The following is a 20,981-nucleotide window of genomic DNA, read 5'->3' as shown; positions in this document are numbered from 1 at the left end:
AACTAAACATATGATCCAAATAATTCACGTTATCGATCCGAATCCGAACCAAATATCCAATTTGACAACTCTACCTCACAAAGTCTCAATCTCTCATATGTCTCATTTAATAATGAAATTCATTGGCCCAATAGCATCTAGAGTTTAACAAATTGGTTGAACTTTTTTGATGTGCCTTCTCTCTTGGGCTTGTTTAGTTTGTGCTTAAGGGATCAAAGAGATGAATTAAACAATTTAAACATGTAAAAAAGATTGTTATGACCACATATTTAGCCAGTGCCTACCTGGTTAATTGGGTGGATAGGATTTGGTCTTACCAAAGTCGCCTTGCAATTGACCAACTTGGGCCGGGCTTTACGAGAAAACTGTGAGCAGGCCGGTAGTCCACATGTAAAATGACTTCTTGTTTTGGTTAATTTAATGAATATATAATACTTCCTCCGTTTTAGTAATATTACAACAGCTGGATTTTTGCACTATTTATCATGCTTGTTTGATCACATATTATGCTTTATATATTAAGTAAAATATATTCATATGAGACCTTGTTAAATTCGTCTCGTAAAATACTTACACAATATCAGCTTTTTATAATTTTTACTCATATAGAATTATACATATTTAACATATAAAATGTGTTTTGGGATGCGTAATTTCATCTTTGTTGCATTATTAATGGAACGGAGGAAGTACTAGATTAGGGTCAATTTGAAAGACAATTTTTTACACCCTACTTTGCCTATTTATTGTAATTTTTATACAAGGATAAATTTAGTATTGTGAGGTCTTGTAAATTTTGTCTTGATATTAATATACAAACTAGTAATGTCCAAGATTATTTACATGTGTCACGTTGGCTCTGATACCATATTAAAGGACCTACTCAATTAAAAGCTTAAGCTGATAATTGAGGCCTAGAAATATATTTTATACTCTATCAAATATTATTTCTAAAAAATTTAGATTTATATTTTTATTTAGAGATATTTTTTTACTTGTAATATTTTTCATTTCACACTTGTCAATGCTTTATTTAACCACTTATATTATAATTATTATTTTTACAATTATACAAAAATTTAAATTATGAAATATTGAAAATATAATTTGAGACGAATATGACAAAATTCACAAATATATTTTCCTTAATTATAATCATCAAAGCAAGTAAAAGTGAATTATATACAAGTTAAACTTGGTTTTGTGAAAAAGATTACACCTTGTAATTTTAAGGTTGGAGGTTCAATCCCATTAAAGACACTTTAAGGGTGGAGATCCATTACATTTCCGGATTTCCCCCTCATTTTCAACGTGTCTAACCCGCAAATATTGGATAAAAAAAAACTATGATGGTTGAGGTCTTATCACAATCCGTCTTCTTACCCAAAATAAAAAGGTAAAGTGAATTATATATAGTATAAATAGTGAAAACGTCAAAACGTTACAAGTAGATTAATTGTTTAAAGTAATTAAATATATTAATGGTTAATAAATTTGTGTATTAACAAACGTAAAACTTTAAATACTTAATTAAGGATTTTTAAAATGATTTTTATGGGGGTAAAATACAAGATTTCTTTTTTTATATGGTATAATTATGAGAGTATAGAAGTAGTAAGAGTGGAACGAAGATGTATATGTATCAACAAATGAAAAATCAACATTCATACAAGTATTTTATAAATAGAGGTGCAGCGTGGAAGCATTATATAACATCAATCATATTTTCAAAAGAGTGCGTGACTTGGAAGCATCCTTCTTACCCAAAATACACTATCTTGGAAGCAAACTCGTGAACTAATTTATAAAGCAGTTTATCCCATTTAAGTATTTAAAAACCTTGATTAAATAAACTTATTAAAAAGACCATGCAATGAACATTGAACAACCCTTCTAAAAGAGCAAATGTCATCTTCACTCCATTTCTCACCCTTTTCCTTTATTTCAAAATATTCCATCTTTTTCTTCTACTAATGGCAGCTGCGGTCCTCTTCAAATATGAACTACAACATTTAGTCCTCCCTTCTTAGGCATTATTCATGTGTTGTCACACCATAACCATCACAATTAAAAGTAGATGTTTCGAAGCATCAAGCTAGAACGTTTAGCCAACTATCCGATCATACAGGTAGGTTATATAAGATCAATAATCTTATTACAAAAGGATATTTCTTATTCGATCTTCATTTTAATATCTCATTGGAACCTTCATCTTACATCAACAAAATAGAAAAACATGCATGGTTGAATTTAGAATAGATTGATACATGACTACATGTAATAAAATATTAGTCAATAAATTCGAGATTTATCTAGAAAGTCAATTTTCAACTCCCATACATATCCGATAAAGTCAATCCTCCAATTCTCCTTATAATAAATCACTCGCATCACCGCCGTCGGATTAATCACAAAAAAGCCGCCTATCAAAATCTTCCTCACTTATTACGTCATCACATGCCAAAGCAAAGACTCCTTTGGACCCCACTTTCTTCCTTCCCACGACAACTCCTACCCTTCTTTAAAAACTTTAATGTTTTTAGTAACACTTAAAAATAAAAATACCCAAAAAAAAAAAAAAAAAAAACTATTTTCTCTCTTTCCAAATGAAGACCCGCCATTGCTGCACTACCAACAACCTCTATACTATTATTTCATTTCTGTTAATCCTCCTAATGATACCGACACGTGCGGTGTATGCGCAACAATCGTCAAATTCACCGGATAACGATTATAATGGGTTGGACAATAGTAGAGTAAGCCCATCAATGGCTCTAATTGTGATTGTTTTAGTCCTTGGGTTTTTCATCACCGGATGTATTTCCATCTATATCCAACAATGTTCCAATAATAGTACGGGCGATACGACCACTATCGCCCGAAACGGTAACATAGTAAGAATTAACCAACGGGGACTTGACCGATCCGTGATCGACACGTTCCCGACATTTTTATACTCTGATGTAAAGGAGTTGAAGATCGGTAAAGGGTCACTCGAGTGCGCGGTTTGTCTTAATGAGTTCGAAAAGGATGAAACGCTGCGTTTGCTACCGAAATGTGATCATGTTTTTCATCCTGAGTGTATTGACGCTTGGCTTATTGCTCATACTACTTGCCCGGTTTGCCGAGCTGAGCTTGTTCCTGACGCACACGAGTCGTCGAGTGAGGATAATCCTCACTTGGCGGAAGGTGAGTCTAGAACGACGAGCTATGAAGTGGAGATTACGGTTCTACCTATGCCACCGAAGGGGAGAGTGCCGAGATCGCACTCAACGGGTCACTCACTGGTTCGATCGAGTGAGGATCATGAGCGGTTTACGCTTCGGTTACCGGATGAGGTTCGGAAGCAGTTGATGGTGGCTAGGCCGAAGCTGAACCGGTCAGCTAGCTTGGTGGTTTTGCCTCGGGTGTCGAGTTCACGACGGGGGTATCGAAATGGTGGCGGAGAAGGTAGTGGAAGTAGTCGTTACGGACGATTTTTCGGGCATTCGTTTAGGTGGACATCGAAAAAATAACGGTGGTGACAGAGATTTAGGTTCGGGGTCTAAGAGGTTTTATGGCACGGTTGTAACACCGGTAGAGGGTTTGCCTCGGCTTCCTGTTTGAGTGTTAGCTAGACCTTAGACCCCTTTTCATAATTCGATAATTGTATATTATTGTTTATTTATTTTACTATAGGGTTAGTTAATTTCCCAAGTTACATTAGTTAATCTATTTCTTTCATGGTGAGGTGTAAATTTAATCTGTATAGAATATAATTATTGTTCATTTCATTGGGACAAATGAATTATTAGAAAATGTTGTATATACTACCATGTTAGAATAATGTACAATGAGTGTGATCCAAACTACTCTATAATTTGAGTAAATTATACGGAGCGAGTAGTGGAGGAGCACAAGTTTTAATTAGTGTGAATTGTATACATCGATAATACATATAGTATCAACCTTATCTTATTATAATTGTAATCGTTGTTATGATGTCTGTTACGAAATTTACCATGTCATTTTCAATGACATAAAACCAACTCAACAACTCATAATTGTTAGAAAATACTATGCAAATTTCCTTTAGAATCAGATTAGTGGGAATAAAAAATATATTTGAATAATACAAATAAATGAACAAATATTTGTATCCCTAATTATGCTGCAAAATTTATTGAAAAAGATAAATAATACACAAGTGTTCACAACACTTATTATAACTCACAACCATATACACTCGAGACTTTTCTCTAAAAAATTCTCTTAAAGCTTCTCTCTCTACTTTATGTTTTCTTTTGTTTTTGGGATGAATATAACAAATCATAACTTAAGTTTATACAGATCCTATATTCTAAATATGACTTCTTAAATTTAGAAAATATTTTCTCCTTCACATTTCGTAGGAAATCATTCACGTATTGCTAAGAAATTCTAAGGCTTATATTTGTTTTCCGTTTTTAAATTGTAGTGATATTAACAATAATACGGATTATCTATTACAATAATTAATACGAAATACTACACATTTTTGGCAAAGAGCAAGCCAAGTCCCGGGTAGGCTCCCTTGGATCCGCCCATGCACTTGACATGCATTGATATATATAATTGATTAGTCATTTATTAAATAATCACACATTAAATTTGGGAGGACTTTTAAAAAGCACCCCAAACAAATAACATTAAATTTTCGGTTAAATTGAGAAATCATGTACACCGCAACCAACTCTGAAGGATATTTATATAATTATATTGCTCTCAACATAATAATAATAATAATAATAATAATAATAATAATAATAATAATAATAATTATTATTATTATTATTATTATTATTATTATTATTATTTTTTTTTTTTTTTTTTTTTTTTTTTTTTTTTTTTTTTGTGAGTTTGTTTACTTGCAATGTTTTCATTTTATATAAAATTGACATATTATTTGCAAAATACTCATTAAGGAAATTGAGTATGTATCAATCTTTTGATTGCGATGATTAAGCACCTTAATTCTTGACTTCTTGTTAGTTAATTTGACATTCGTCATTGTAATTAAAAGATACTCCGTAAGGTAAAAGAAAACAATGGTAAGAAAATATAATAGTTGTTCTCCTATTCTCCCTTTGTCCAACACCAGTTTCAAAAAAAATAGAAATACTTGCACACAATCTGATTTTATGGAATATTTTTGTCAATGTTTTGTAACACATACAATACATGACCTACCTGCATTTGACCTAAATGTTTGTGGGTGAAGAAATTCGGCTTTCATATGAATATAAGGAATACTCTGGATACTATGTATTAAAAATCAAATAAAAGATACAATGTAACTTGAAGTTTACTATGCAGGGGATACTTATACACAGTTTGTAAGAAGCATGTCCCTAGTCAATTGTAACTCTCTGATAGCATCTTTGATTCTCATGCGATCTTGTGGTGTTTCCACCGAACATTTTACTCCGATTTCAATGAGAGACTTCAAGCACTTCATTTTAGTGCTTTCATTTCCTACCAACTTTTGGTCTTCGTTTTTATTGCTTGCACTAGTACCATCAATTAGAAGCCTTGGATCAATTATGTTTATCAGATGCTCAGACAACGCCGATTTTGCGAAATTATGCATGTCTAAACCTTCCTCAAACATCCTATCAGTAGGAGTTTTTGTAGTCATCATCTCTATCAACACAATGCCGTAACTGTAAACGTCACCTTCCTTAGATACCTTGCTTCCTAGGCCATACTCTGTCCAAAACAGAACATTTTAGAGGTGAGAATAGAATTCCGAAAATTAACTCATGAAATTTAGTGCTTAAGCGTTATAGTTATTGTTATTACCTGGAGCAACATAACCAGTTGTCCCTTTAACAGCTACTGAGCTACTATTATTTGCAGTTGTATCGAAATAAATTCTTGCTGATCCAAAGTCTCCAATATGAGCAACCATATCACTGTTGAGCAGAATGTTGCTTGGTTTTAGATCACAATGAATTATAGGCACGTCGTAGCTGCTATGCAAATAATCTAGTGCACATGCCACATCAATTGCGATGTTTACTCTTTGTAGGAGGCTTAAAGATTTCTCATGTTGATCGGTGTGAATCCATTGTTGAAGATTCCCATTTGGCATGAACTCGTAAACCAATGCCTTGAAATCATTACCTTGGAAGTCAGTACTCGAGCAAGCAGTGACAATCTTAAGAAGGTTCCTATGACGGATATTTCTCAATGCTTCACACTCAGCCATGAAACTCTTCGTAGCTGATTCCATTTCAAGATTGATTACTTTAACAGCCACAACCATACTGCCCTCTATATCAAGAACTCCTTTATAAACAGAACCAAAATGGCCAGCACCAAGTAAATTTGCTTCTGAGAAATTGTCTGTTGCTTGTAGAAGCATGGCGTATGATACTCTAGAGAAGTGCTCCGCATTATACAATGATGTATGAGACAGTTTATCGGATTTCCTCCTCGTACAAAGCAGGAAGTATACTGATACCACTATCGATACACCAACGATCAACGAAGCCACTGTAATAATCAAGATCACTGTTGTGCGACAGCGGAAGCAAAGGTCGAAAACAAACAAGAAAACAATAAAGAAATTCAATGCAAACAATAAGAACAACACCAAGAATTTACGTGGTTCACTATCGATGTGATAGCTACGTCCACGGGCACCGAGATCGAATGATTTCACTATAAACTGCAAAGATTACAAAGATGATTCTTGTATTTCTCAAGAACGGCTTTCACTCTGTCTCTCTTAACCCTAATACTGATATTAGGGAGGTTTTATATTAATCCCTAATTAAAAGATACTTGGGCAAAAAGATAATAAAATAAGATAACCTAAAACCGCAAAATCCGCGTTCCGTATTTTTCCTTCTCCGCCCGGTCAGACCGGGCAAGGTCTGCCCGATCGGGCGCGAGAAGAAAACTCCATACGAATGCTTCAACGTATCCAACCCCCACCGCCCGGTCAGACCGGGCAAGGTCTGCCCGATCGGGCGAAGGCTCGCCCGGTCGGGCGAAGGCTCGCCCGGTCGGGCGAAGGCTCGCCCGGTCGGGCGCGAGAGCAGCTTCTTCAACGAATTTGCCAGGCACCTCTTCTTCTTCCGCCCGGTCAGACCGGGCAATGTCCGCCCGATCGGGCGGACAAAGCTACGAAGTACGAGTCACCTAATATACTTATCAACAATCTCCACCTTGACGAGAACTCGTAGTCAGCAAACGACCCCATCAAGACATAGTGAAAAAACATCTCAAGCCAAACCCGATGCAGGACTCATGCATAAGCCATACATCCCGATAAGTCTTCAACCAAGACCCATCACATACTCGTCTCCAAGTATAACAACTCATAATGCTCCACCTGCATCACAAGCCCCGGGCAAGCTCCACCTTAATGCCAACACACCTACACCAGGAGCTCCCCAACTTCGCCCCTCAGGGCCTACTACATCACGTAGTAATCAATATTTAGCAAGTCTAAGCAATGTTTAAACTTGCTAAACGGAACAGGCTTAGTGAAGAAATCAGCCGGGTTGTCAGCAGTCCCAATCTTCTTCACCTTAATCCTCTTGTCAGTACGCAAGAAATGATACCTGACATCAATGTGCTTCGTCCGATCATGGTGTACTTGATCTTTAGCTAAGCAAATCGCACTTAGACTATCACAATATACTGTAGCAAAATCCTGTGCAATACCCAGTTCACCTACTAGGCCTTTGAGCCAAATAGACTCCTTAGCTGCAGAAGTTAAAGCCATATACTCAGCTTCAGTAGTTGACAACGTAACTGATGACTGCAATGTAGACTTCCAACTAACCACAGAACCACCCAAAGTGAACACATAACCAGTCACAGACCTCCTGGTATCCACATCAGCTGCATAATCAGAATCACTGTACCCAGTGACCAAGCATTCCCTACCATTCCCGTACACAAGACCAATATCAGTTGTCCCTCTCAGGTAGCGAAAAATCCTTTTCACCCCTTGCCAGTGTTCCCTCCCAGGTCGAGCCATAAACCTGCTTACAACACTAACAGCATGCGCAATATCCGGCCTAGTACAGACCATAGCATACATCAAACAACCAACCGCGTTTGCATATGGAACTCTAGACATATAAGACAACTCCTCCTCTGATTGAGGTGACATAGACAAAGACAACTTACAACTAACAGTAGTTGGCGTACTTATAGGCTTCGATTTTTCCATCCCAAAACGAGACAAAATCTTTTCAATGTAGCTTTTCTGAGTCAAGAAAAGCTTACCTCTAGCCCGATCCCTGTAGATCTCCATACCCAAAATCTTCCTAGCTGCACCCAAGTCTTTCATGTCAAACTCCGAGTTAAGCATCTCCTTTAATCTAGCAATATCAGATTTATTCTTTGTGGCAACCAACATGTCATCAACATATAACAAAAGATAAATCATGGAACCATTATCCAGCTTACTATGATACACACAGCAATCATATGAATTCCTGTCAAAACCTTGTGAAACCATAAAAGAATCAAACCTTTTGTACCACTGTCGGGGGGATTGCTTAAGTCCATACAATGACTTTAGCAATCTGCAGGCATAGTGTTCCTTTCCAGGAACTTCGAATCCTTCGGGCTGCTTCATCAGAATCTCCTCCTCCAAATCGCCATGAAGGAAAGCCGTTTTAACATCCAACTGCTCCAGCTCAAGATCAAAATGTGCTACAATTGACAATAACACACGGATAGAAGTATGTCGAACCACAGGTGAGAATATCTCAACAAAATCAACCCCTTCTACCTGACTGAACCCCTTAGCAACTAGCCTAGCCTTAAAACGTATTTGCTCAGTTTCCGACAACCCTTCTTTCTTCTTGTAAATCCATTTACAACCCACAAGCTTCCTCCCTTCCGGTACCTTTACCAGTTCCCACACTCTGTTCTTGTAAAGAGACTGCATCTCTTCACCCATTGCGGCAAGCCATTGCGCAGACTCACTACAACTAATTGCTTGTTTATATGTGGCAGGTTCAAATGACTCTACATCATCAGCTACACTCAATGCATAACCTGTCATCGCATCAACACAGCAATTTCTTCCCTCCATCTCTTCAATCAATCTAACAGGCTTCTTGATAACTCGTTTAGGCATCTCAAGAATGGTGTCAGGTTGACTAGATGACCCCTGATTAGATTGCTCCACCTCATCCCCAGAGTTAGAATGAGTAGGAGTAATCTCAGGTTCAGGAGTACCCGGCACTGGAACATCAGCATCATCATCAATATATTGTACCCGAGGTAAATCAGCAATGGTAGACTGATGTACCTCAAGTACCCCATCTGTCTGTAATAAATTGTCTCCTTCCCTTCTCAAATCTGAAATCTCTGCATTTTTAATTGAATACATGGTGTTTTCATCGAAAGTAACATCCCTACTAAGAATGACCCGACCCTCCGAAGGTGAAAAAATTCTAAACCCCTTCACACCATCCCCGTACCCAACAAAACACCCCTTCTTGGCTCGTGGATCCAGCTTACCCTCAATAACATGATAATAAGCAACACAACCAAAAATCTTCAAATTCGAAAAATTAGGCAACTTACCACTCCAGATCTCAAACGGAATCTTGGAATCAATTCCAGAATGAGGACCCCTATTAATGACATAACAAGCTGTTAACACAGCTTCACTCCAGTACCTCCTCCCAAGCCCTGCATTAGAGAGCATGCATCGGACTCTCTCTAGCAGTGTCTGATTAACCCGTTCTGCTACACCGTTCTGCTGTGGTGTCTTCCTGACAGTATGATGCCGACCTATACCCTCATCTGCACAGAACTGATTAAACTCGTCTTTGCAAAACTCTAGCCCATTGTCCGTTCGTAGCTTCTTGATCTTCCTTCCTTGTCGATTTTCCACCAAAGCTTTCCATTGCTTGAAAACTTTGAAGGCCTCATCCTTTGACTTAAGCAACCTAAGCCATGTGTATCGGGACTTGTCATCAACAAATGACACAAAATAGTGGTAACCTCCCATACCTTCAACTCTAGATGGACCCCAGCAATCTGAATGGATGTAATCGAGCACTGCATCAGTAATGTGAGCACCCTTGCTGAACTTTGACCTGTGTTTCTTACCAAACACACAATGCTCACAAAATTCAAGGTTGGCAACCTTGACCCCGGATAGAAGACCCCTCTTGGACAATAGCTGCATCCCCTTCTCCCCCATATGACCAAGCCTCATGTGCCAAATCTTAGTCATCTCCTGGTGAGATACAGATGCGCAAACCGCAGAACTAGGCAGTGTAACACCCTCAAAAACATAGAGGGTGTTCCTTTTGATACCCTTAAGTACCAACTCAGAACCTCTGAAAATACACAACTCCCCATCTGAAAACACACCATTGTACCCCAATTCATCCAGGGTACCCAATGAAATCAGATTCTTTCCTAAAGCAGGAACATGCCGTACATTAGTCAAAGTTAACCTCCGCCCATCAACAGTCCTCAACCTCATGGAACCAATACCTGTGACCTTACATGGAGCATTGTTACCGACTATAACCATACCCCCATTGCGAGGTTCATATGTATCAAACCAATCTCGACGTGGACACATATGGAACGAACACCCCGAATCTAGAACCCAGTTATCAGATAAATCATCAGACCTAGCAGAACTGACTAATGCTAAATCTTCCTCTGAATTATAGCTCTCATTCGGTTTCTCTTCAACTACAGCAGCCTGGGACTTGTTTTTCCTCACCGGACAATTATTCCTAAAGTGACCCGGTTCTTTACAGTAATAACATGTTTTAGTAGTAGTTTTACTAGATCCATCCTTGCCGTTTCCAGCACCCGACCCAGCATTGTTCCCCTTGTTAAACCCCTTATTCTTTTTAGACTTTCCGGACTTAACAAACAACCCACTACCATTATCCCCATTATCACTCGTAGCTTTCATTCTGAGTTCCCTAGTATGAAGTGCTGCCTTCACTTCTTCTAAGGTTATAGAATCCTTACCAACAACAAAAGACTCTACAAAATTCTCAAAGCTAGACGGTAGAGATACAAGTAAAATCAACGCAGCATCCTCATCATCAATTTTAACATCTAAATTACGTAAATCAAGCAAAATAGAGTTAAGTTTTTCTAGATGTTCCCGTAAGGAAGTACCTGACTGCATCCGGAGGCTAAACAACCGCTGTTTCAGTAATAATTTGTTGGTCAACGACTTAGTCATATACAATGACTCCAGCTTCAGCCACAATCCAGCCGCCGTTTCCTGATCAGCAACCTCCGTGATGATTTGATCATCAAGACTAAGTAATATGGTAGAGTGTGCCTTCTCTTCCATAACTTCTAACTGCGAGTCAGTCGGTCCGTCTCCTGACTCCGAAGTAGTACTCTTTGGAGCCAACGGACGCCATATCTGCTGTTGTTTTAACAGAGCCTTCATCTTAATTTGCCATAGCCCGAAACTATTTTTCCCGGTAAACTTCTCAATTCTTATTGTTGAATCTCCTGCCATTGTTATCTTCAAGAAACTCTCCAAGGATTGAACCTGAGCTCTTGATACCAATTGTTGTGCGACAGCGGAAGCAAAGGTCGTAAACAAACAAGAAAACAATAAAGAAATTCAATGCAAACAATAAGAACAACACCAAGAATTTACGTGGTTCACTATCGATGTGATAGCTACGTCCACGGGCACCGAGATCGAATGATTTCACTATAAACTGCAAAGATTACAAAGATGATTCTTGTATTTCTCAAGAACGGCTTTCACTCTGTCTCTCTTAACCCTAATACTGATATTAGGGAGGTTTTATATTAATCCCTAATTAAAAGATACTTGGGCAAAAAGATAATAAAATAAGATAACCTAAAACCGCAAAATCCGCGTTCCGTATTTTTCCTTCTCCGCCCGGTCAGACCGGGCAAGGTCTGCCCGATCGGGCGCGAGAAGAAAACTCCATACGAATGCTTCAACGTATCCAACCCCCACCGCCCGGTCAGACCGGGCAAGGTCTGCCCGATCGGGCGAAGGCTCGCCCGGTCGGGCGAAGGCTCGCCCGGTCGGGCGAAGGCTCGCCCGGTCGGGCGCGAGAGCAGCTTCTTCAACGAATTTGCCAGGCACCTCTTCTTCTTCCGCCCGGTCAGACCGGGCAATGTCCGCCCGATCGGGCGGACAAAGCTACGAAGTACGAGTCACCTAATATACTTATCAACAATCACAGCAACGGAGAATCTACCCCTTCTATTTGATTCTCTTTTCGGACATCTAGGCAAACGTATCTCAGAAATCCCACCACAAAGTTTCCTATTCCCTTCGACTATAATGGCACTAGAGTTGGCAAAAATCCCAATTCTAGGGACCTCTCCCTCAAATTCATTATAAGATAAATCTAATGTCATCAATGAAAGGTTAGTCAAAAAATTCGGAATTAGGCCAGATAATTTGTTACGAGGTAGTTGCAAGTAATTCAAACTAGTTAAAGACTCCAGTGAAATTGTTCCCTCCCATAAATAGTCCAACAAGGCTAATGCAACTACCGAGGCTACTAGGGAGCTTGCCGGATAAGGCATTTTCTGATACGTCGAATGCCACTAAATTTGTCAGTTGAGCAATATCCACCGGGATACCTCCTAGTAGGCGGTTTTGGTGCAAATTTAGTTCAACTATCATCGAAGCATGGAATAGATGAGGAGGCAGAGCTCCAGTGAGGTTGTTTTGATTAAGTGACACATAATAAATTTGTACAGTTTCCTAGACTTGAGGGTATCATACCTTCAAAGTTATTATAGCCCATGTACAACCAACTCAATCGTGATAAATTTCCTAACGAGTAAGGGACAGGTCCATGGAGATTATTATTCATACAGTTAAAGGCTTGTAATTTTGTTAACCTTGTTCCTATTAGTGGTGAAAGATGTCCGGTTAGTCGATTTCCTTGGAGACTTAACCGCTCTAAGTTTACGAGGTTGAACAATCCTGTGGGAATGGTTCCGAAGATTTGATTTAGTCCAAAGTCTAACTCGGTCATATTAGAGGACAAGTTACCTAGAAAATCTGGCAAAATCCCACAAAAATTATTGGAACTTAATTGCAAAAATTGTAAATGGCTACAATTTACAAGAGTTTGTAGAAAACTTAAGTCCCCCACTTCTCCTGTCCCTAAATTGTTGGAGGAGACATCTAAGCTTTCCAAATTAGGCATATTTTTGGCACTAAATATGAATTTTCCAGTGAAGTTGTTAGAGTAGACACTTAAGTCCACAAGCTGAGTAAGGTTTGAGAGAGAAGCCGGGAGATTTCCATGGAAGGAATTATTAGCTATGTGGAATATGGTGAGCTGAGGAAGTCGAAACCCGATATCCGGGGGAAGAGTTCCATGAAGTTGATTAAGGCTCAAATCTAGGACTTGAAGGTTAGAAAGATTGTAAAAGGAAGGAGGAATAGTACCTGAAATTTTATTTTCTCCAATACTAAAGAAAGTTAAATTTTTTAGTATTGCTCCAATATTGTGCGGAATGCTTCCTTCAAAGGAGTTGAATGATGCAGACAGTTGTCGCAAAGATGTCAAATTCATAACGACTTTGTTGAGAAGATCACCCATGAGTTGGTTTTTATAAAGTGATAAAACCTCTAAGCAAGATAGGAGGCTCAGTTGAGATGGAATGATTCCTGTTAGCCGGTTGCCTCCTATACAAAGTGTCTTGAGGTTCAAGCATTGAGATATGTTGGCCGGGATTTGGCCTTCAAAGGTGTTTTTTTTCTAAAGCTAGGTACCTTAAACTTGTGAGATGACCTATTTGAGGCGGTATATATCCTCCAATAGTATTATTGGCTAAGGAAATATTGTATAAGAAGCTCAAGTTGCCAACATAAGGTGATAGAGTTCCCACCAAATTGTTGTGTTCAAGATTTAAGCCAACGACTCGATGAGGATGCTTGGTGCCACAAGTGACACCATGCCACTCGCAAATCGAAAGGGAGTCGGTCCAAGAGTTTAAAACTCCTTGAGGGTCATGAGTAATTTGAGATTTAATGGCTAAGAGCGCAACACGGTCCTCACTATTTGACAAGACCGAGCAGAAAAGGCTTAAGAAAAGGATGATTATAATGAATATAGATGGGCAGATGATATTCATGGCTCTAAATCTCTAATATATCACAAGTGAAGGCTATTTGATGTGTTTTTATAGTACCTAGCTTGGTGTTTTATGGTATCAAAATGCATAATGGACGAAATTCAAAGAGCAATTAAACACGACGATTAATTTACAGAATGTTGACTAGGACGTGGTTGGTAAAGTAAATGCAACAACACTTTATTGTTAATTAACAAAGATGACTTTATAAAAGGAAGGTAATACAATTCACATTATAGGATTATAATAAATGTACAGATTAACTTCGTTTTCATTGTATGGACATAGAGAAATCATGATCTAAATTTTTCTTTAGTATACGACTAATACGAGAGATTGAAAGGTAAGTTTACTTTCTTTTCTCTATTTATTTTCTTTCCTAGCTGCCTTTACACACTGGGTTGAGCGAGGTTACCATTTTGCCAATAGTAATTTTGTACTTGTATAGTCATACATTGGTTGGTGATGTAATTTAATTAATACGAAGTAACATTTTTTTTTTTCAGGATTCAGAAAAGATAGCTAGCTAGTGATATTAGTAAATGAAATTCTATCTCAAAGTTTTGGGATGATACCCAAGACTTTGACTAGCTACGATAGTAATGGGCTATGGACATTATGAGGCCCATTGTTAAACCCAAAATTTGGCAAATTTTTAGCTAGGGTCGCGCCCAGCTAGCACCACCTAGAGTCGCGCAACATAAATGAACATTTACTAGAATGAACATTAATAATATAAGAGTAATATAAAGAAACTATGAAACTGAAAAAAGGATTGTTCATCTAATATTATATAACTGAACATTTCAGTTGTAAATAAAAATAAACATATAATAATGTTATTGCTTATTCATCAACATTTTTTTTAAGTTTCAAGTGAAATACCTCGATTTGTTCAAGTCTCTTGAATGGATATCTTGCAATTCACTGAAGTATATGATTTAATACCAATTAAATAAATCAACAATATGTTTTTTAATAAAGAACAATATGCTAATGTCTAACATTATTAATGCATATGTTAATTAAATATCCTTTACTATAAAAACGAACATTTTATACAACTGAACAAACACAAAAAAATTTATTAATTAAAAAAGAAAATGAACATGTATTTTATAAGAATGAACAACATACAACATGAAAATGAACATTTATTTTATAAGAATGAACATCATACTGCATGAAAATGAACATTTGATTATTGAGAAATACGAAATTATTGTAAAATATGTTCAGTTAGAAAATGTTCATATTTTATGTTAAATGTTCATTTTGATGGCGACCTCATAAATGTGTAGCTGAGCTCAACCTCAACTATAACGATTAGAAATTTTGGATTTGACTTGGACCATTGGGTGATTTTAATCAATGTTTAAAGCCCATCCTCCTCAAAGGCCCATCTGTTCAGACCATTCTAAATATTCTTTTACGGGCCATCTGCCCATCTTGTATAAAGTATGTCCAATATGATGATGAATATTGAATAGAAAAGTCCAATAAGATGATAAATATTGAATAGTATATTGAGAAGGGAGTACCTAGTTATTGCTACATTGCCTTTTCAATTAAATTGAGGTTTTATAATTGATATGGAGATTGGAGAAGTAAAGTTCTGATTCTCTGATCTCTTCAATAAGATTGACCGAGCTTTAAAGTCGCTTTTTATGTGATTCAATAATCTTTATAATTTGTTATTTTGATGTTGTTCTATGTTACAATTGGAAATTTTAATCACCACAATACTCGTTATTGATAATTTCATTAATTTTTTACTCATCAACCCCACTCTTTAAAAAAATTAAAGAAAGATAAGGTATTGGGTGCGGCAAGTCGCATCAAACAATTAGTGCGTCAAATATATATGATATGCAATTTGATATAGAATATGTATTATTTGATAGAGGATATGTACAACTTGTTGGAGGATATGTGTTATTTGATAGAAGATAGGTACAGTTTTTGTAGGATATATATTGTTTGTTATAGAATATGTAGTATTTGATAGAGGATATGATGTAGTATTTAGTATAGGACATGTGTTAGTAGATAGAGGATACGTACAGTTTATTAAAGGATATGTAGTATTTGATGGAGGATATGTAGTATTTGATAGAGGATATGTAAAATTTGTTGGAGGATATGTGTTACTTAATAGAGGATATGTAAAGTTTGTTGGAGGAATATTATTTGATAGAGGATATGTACAATATGTTGGCTTACTTGTTGCTTTTGTTTCCTGATTTCATCCTTTTGTTGGTTGATATGCTTCATTTGTTGGTTGATATGTTCAATCTGTTAGCTGATATCTATCTTTTGTTGGCTGATATGTTCCTTTTGTTGACTGATATGCTTCATTTGTTAGCTGATATACATAATATCATATCCTGTTATAGAGGATATCATCCAACTTATAGATAATATCATCATCCAACTTATAGATGATATCATCCAACTTATTATAGATGATATAATCTAGACAATCGAATTTATTTTATAAAAATAATTAAAAGGTCAACAATGGCGGAACCACCATTGAAGGCCTCGTACTAAGCTCATGGGTATAACATAACATGCTCATTTCTCAACTAAAATACATGCATTGTTATCAAAATGCTCACAATTCAACATACAATCACATAGGGCAATCAATTTCAACAATTATACATCACACAAGAAAGCCCTAAATTGATTTTTTTGGCAATTTTCAAAATATCCGAGAATCTCAAGCAATTATCAAGCCAATTTAAGCATAAATCATGGTCAAATATAATGAACAATCAACGAGCTTCTCCCCGTCGACGATAGTACCGCTAATAACAACGCCGCCGATGGGAGCGATCATTGGTATAAAGCAAAAACCCGCTGGACTGACGAAACATTTAATCAAGCTGAACTGACGTAATAATGTGTTAAAGAAATAACAAATCTTAGAGCAAACAATAACAAGTAACTTGACTTTTTGAGGTGCCATTAAACGTTTTTTCAATGGAGTCAAAATCATATAAACACGTAATCAAATGATTATAGGGACAAAATTATTTTATTTTGGAAGTTTCAAAACACCATAGCAAAGTCAAGTCTTTGTTCTTTAGTACTGAATCCAAGTCGAATGGCACAAAATAGAAAAATGCAAACCACCACAAAAAATGTAGATAGAATTATTATGGTGGTAATAATCTACAATTTGGTGATCCTTTTGACGACTTTCATATCAGTAACAAAAGCAATTGAGATTTCAGGAAACTGCAGTAGCAGATCATGTTTAGGAACAAAAGTACAGTACCCTTTCGGATTCTCCGAAAATTGCGAGTTTCAGTTGGACTGCAAATCCAACGGTAGAATGTTTTTCAAAGGTTATGATATACGAAGCATAACAAGATGGAAGTCCATCATACTCAATTTCCCTCCAAATTGCAGCCGTTCGATAACTGAAATCCGACATCTTTTCGGGAAAAACTACGCTTTAACCAATCTCAACGGTCTACTTTTACAGAACTGCGCCAAGCCTTTTATAGGGTGCATGATTCCACCGAGCTTGTTGGAGAGCAGGCTCGCATTTTGTGGTTCGAAGAGTGAGAACATGAGCTGTTATGATTCGAAGAATGGTACTTTAGAAGGTGAAATTTTGAGGTACGAGGATGTCACTGACAGTCGATGTAATTTATTGTATTCATCGATTGTTGTAGACAGTTTTGTCTCCGGAGGGAATCCTGATGATACATGGCTTGAGCTCGAGGCGGTTCAGGTCAGTTGGTGGATTAATGGGGAGTGCCGGTGTCATGAAAAGGCTCGTTGTATTCAAGTTGCCGGAGCTTCCGGTTTCCGGTGTCAGTGTGATAAGGGTTTCATTGGTGATGGATTTATCGACGGTGAGGGTTGCCGTAACGGTTAGTGCTAATACCTTTTGCTATTAAAGTTTCGATCATTTTTTCATGTTACTTTGGTCAATAGTTCAATACCTTGAATTGTCAACGTTAATACATTGTAATCAGATTTTAAAAACAATTTAAATTTTATAATATGCTTGATGAGGATGTGAAGTTGTTAATGAGTTAACATCCGTCTTATTGATTAATCACAATTTGACATTAAATATTGTCAAGTGGTTGGATAGAAAACCAATCAAATAAGGAATACTTTATAAGTCGTCCATAATGCAAGATTGCAAGTCAATGCACATAGCCCCATAATGTAAGTCAATGCGTTTGAGTACTAAAAAAATGGTAGTCTATTAGAAATGTTGCTAGTACTAAAAAATTGGTATTAATCATTCTTTGAAGCTTTGAGTCTACTCCTTGAGTCGTATGATAGTCCTATCTATCTTTTACCAATATAATTATCTAGATCATTCAACTTGGAGGGATAGATTCTAATATAATTATATGGAAATTTTTGTGAATTTGAATGCAGAGAAATATTTTGGAAATGAAGAAAGTTGTAGTGGGGATAAGCTTCATTTGCCAAATTGCCAAACAAACAAGTCCAAAAGGCGGCATAAATTACGTTTTGTAGTCACCTTAATCATCGCGGTAGCTTCTTTGGTTGGTGTGGTACTTTCATTAATATATATCCTAGTTCAATTTAGGAAAAAACAGAACAAGATATCTCAAGGATCAATGTTAAACTTGAAGTTGCCCTTCTTAAAAGTATCTTATGACATGCTTTTGAAAGCAACAGAGAGATTTTCGAAAGAAAACTTAGTTGGTGCAGGTCATTTTGGTTCGGTTTATAAAGGAGTCCTTGATCTCGAACACAATAAGAAGGTGATTGTAGCTGTGAAAGTCATCAGCCTTGATCTCAAAGGAGCAACAAAGAGCTTCATGGCAGAGTGTGAAGTATTAAGAAATATTCGTCACAGGAACCTTTTAAGGATCATTACTGCTTGCTCGAGTACTGACTTTCGAGGCAATGATTTTAAGGCGTTAGTTTACGAGTTCATGCCAAATGGAAATCTTCAACAATGGATTCACAACAATCAACATACTGAGAATATCTTAAGCCTCGTTCAAAGAGTAAGCATTGCGATTGATGTAGCATGTGCACTGGATTATTTGCACAACTATTGTGACATTCCGATAATTCATTGCGACCTCAAACCAGCCAACATTCTACTCGACAATGACATGGTTGCTAATGTTGGAGACTTTGGGTTAGCTAGATTTCATTCACAATCAAGTTCACGTATTACTAGTTCAGTCGCGGTTAAGGGGACTGTTGGATATGCTGCTCCCGGTAACTCCATGACTTATTTATTAACTACTTCGTACTTCTGCTTCTTAAACGATGCATCATTATTTATTTATTTATTTTACAAAATAAGCTGTTACGTTTTCTTATATTTTTTGTATATTGGGACAGAGTATGGCCTAGGAAGCAGAGTGTCTAAGGAAGGTGACATGTATAGTTTCGGCATTGTGTTGATAGAAATGATGATAGCACAATCTCCCACTTCCTCCATGTTCGAGGAGGGTTTAGACCTTCACAAGTATGCAAAGAAAGCATTATCGACAGACCGATTGTCCAGGGTAGTTGACCCTAGGCTTCTAGATGATAGTGATGGTGCAGGAAATGGGAATCAAGATATAATTTCGGCAACTAATGTCTGTAGAATGAAGTGCATAAAATCACTAATGCAATTAGGAGTAAAATGTTCAGTGGATTCACCACAAAAACGAATAAAAATCGAAGATGCCATCAAAGAGCTACAAGTAACAAAGGATACTTTTCTTGAAGAGTTGCGCATCATCAACCGATACATGTATTAAAGTTTTGGAAATTTGTTAGACACTACTGCAGTATCGATCTGATTGATTGAGAATAATTATTTTCTATATGTATGAGTATATACTAGTATTTAATTTCAAGTTTGTATTTTATTGCCTAGTATGTATAAAAGAAGGCAAATGTAAGATTTTAGATTAGCCAATTATAAGTGATCAATGATAAGTCGGCTATTGTTAGTAATTCATCAGCTTCCTACAATATTTTGATACAGTATTAGTACTCTGATCTACTTATTCTTTTTTTTTTTTTTTTTCTTTTTTTTTTTTTTTTTTTTTTTGGGGGGGAAATTCTACACAATGGTGGCATTCAGGTTTCAATTTTTTTTTACATAAAAGACAAACTTTTTTCCAACTCTCTCAAATGACACTCTGGTTTTGCAAAATTAATTAAGTGTAGTGTCCTTATTTTGGTTTTATGGCTAACTTTTATAATTAAAATGGTTAACCTAAGGTTTTTTAGTTTAAAAATTAATTAAATTATATTTTAAAATAATAAAATTAAAAAAAGCCCCCTACCCACGACCACCCTCCTCACCACCATCCACAACCCCAACCGGAACCCCCACATACCGCCGGCGCCCAGAAACACTTTTCCCGCGCCAGCGACCCCGTCCCCCTTACCCACTGAACCCACCACCTGAAAACCCCAAATCCCCAACCCAAAACCCCGAAACCCCTAAAAAACCCTCCCCCACCCTCGAAACCCCGTCGCCCAGGGTTTCGAAGGTGGGAGAGGGCCGGATGGATTTGGGGTTTAACGTGGTGGGGGAGGGTTTATTGAGGTTTCGGGTTAGGTATTTGGGGGTTTCAGGGGGTGGATTTAGTGGGTAAGGGGGAAGGGGAGGGGGGGACGGGTCGCCGGTGCGGAAAAAGGTTGTCTAGGCGCCGGTGGGGGTGGGAGCGGGCTGGGCTGTCGGAATGGTGAAGGCTGCCGCCTTCCGGGATGGTGGTGGTGGCCGGTGAAATTTCCTTTTGATTATTTTAAAATATATTTTAATTAATTTCTAAACTAAGAAACCTTAGATTAACCATTTTAATTATAAAAGTAAGCCATAAAAAAAAAAA

General features: G+C 37.2%; 3 protein-coding genes across 3 annotated transcripts; 2 read left to right on the top strand and 1 right to left on the bottom strand.

Annotated features, from left to right (window-relative positions):
- Positions 1-1,829: 1,829 nt before the first annotated feature.
- Positions 1,830-4,006, top strand: LOC110692684 (E3 ubiquitin-protein ligase ATL6-like). The gene has a single exon (XM_021869720.1). It carries the CDS (start codon positions 2,607-2,609, stop codon positions 3,513-3,515), a length of 909 nt encoding a protein of 302 aa, XP_021725412.1. The 5' UTR covers positions 1,830-2,606; the 3' UTR covers positions 3,516-4,006.
- Positions 4,007-4,878: 872 nt separating this feature from the next.
- On the bottom strand, positions 4,879-12,586 carry LOC110692683 (receptor kinase-like protein Xa21). Its single transcript, XM_021869719.1, has 3 exons — positions 12,214-12,586; positions 5,821-6,535; positions 4,879-5,727 (listed from the first exon to the last, which is right to left on the bottom strand). Exons 1-3 carry the CDS (start codon positions 12,562-12,564, stop codon positions 5,342-5,344), a joined length of 1,452 nt encoding a protein of 483 aa, XP_021725411.1. The 5' UTR covers positions 12,565-12,586; the 3' UTR covers positions 4,879-5,341.
- Positions 12,587-17,191: 4,605 nt separating this feature from the next.
- Positions 17,192-20,155, top strand: LOC110692681 (receptor kinase-like protein Xa21). The gene is made up of 3 exons (XM_021869718.1): positions 17,192-18,020; positions 18,544-19,365; positions 19,492-20,155. Exons 1-3 carry the CDS (start codon positions 17,243-17,245, stop codon positions 19,896-19,898), a joined length of 2,007 nt encoding a protein of 668 aa, XP_021725410.1. The 5' UTR covers positions 17,192-17,242; the 3' UTR covers positions 19,899-20,155.
- The last annotated feature ends 826 nt before the right edge of the window (positions 20,156-20,981 follow it).

Source organism: Chenopodium quinoa, unplaced genomic scaffold (genome assembly GCF_001683475.1).
Source record: "Chenopodium quinoa cultivar QQ74 unplaced genomic scaffold, ASM168347v1, whole genome shotgun sequence".
NCBI lineage: Eukaryota > Viridiplantae > Streptophyta > Magnoliopsida > Caryophyllales > Amaranthaceae > Chenopodium > Chenopodium quinoa.
The sequence above is the reverse complement of the archived record's forward strand: the minus strand, read 5'-3'. Positions and strand labels throughout refer to the sequence as shown.

Excerpts from the sequence above, each read along its gene's own strand:
- LOC110692681 (XM_021869718.1), top strand. The coding sequence starts at position 17,243 with ATGGCACAAAATAGAAAAATGCAAACCACCACAAAAAATGTAGATAGA. Across the intron at positions 18,021-18,543 it reads CGGTGAGGGTTGCCGTAACG|AGAAATATTTTGGAAATGAA; the intron begins GTTAGTGCTAAT and ends ATTTGAATGCAG. Across the intron at positions 19,366-19,491 it reads TGTTGGATATGCTGCTCCCG|AGTATGGCCTAGGAAGCAGA; the intron begins GTAACTCCATGA and ends ATATTGGGACAG.
- LOC110692684 (XM_021869720.1), top strand. The coding sequence starts at position 2,607 with ATGAAGACCCGCCATTGCTGCACTACCAACAACCTCTATACTATTATT.
- LOC110692683 (XM_021869719.1), bottom strand. The coding sequence starts at position 12,564 with ATGCCTTATCCGGCAAGCTCCCTAGTAGCCTCGGTAGTTGCATTAGCC. Across the intron at positions 6,536-12,213 it reads GGGGTAGATTCTCCGTTGCT|GTGATCTTGATTATTACAGT; the intron begins GTGATTGTTGAT and ends TGTCGCACAACA. Across the intron at positions 5,728-5,820 it reads AACTGGTTATGTTGCTCCAG|AGTATGGCCTAGGAAGCAAG; the intron begins GTAATAACAATA and ends TGTTTTGGACAG.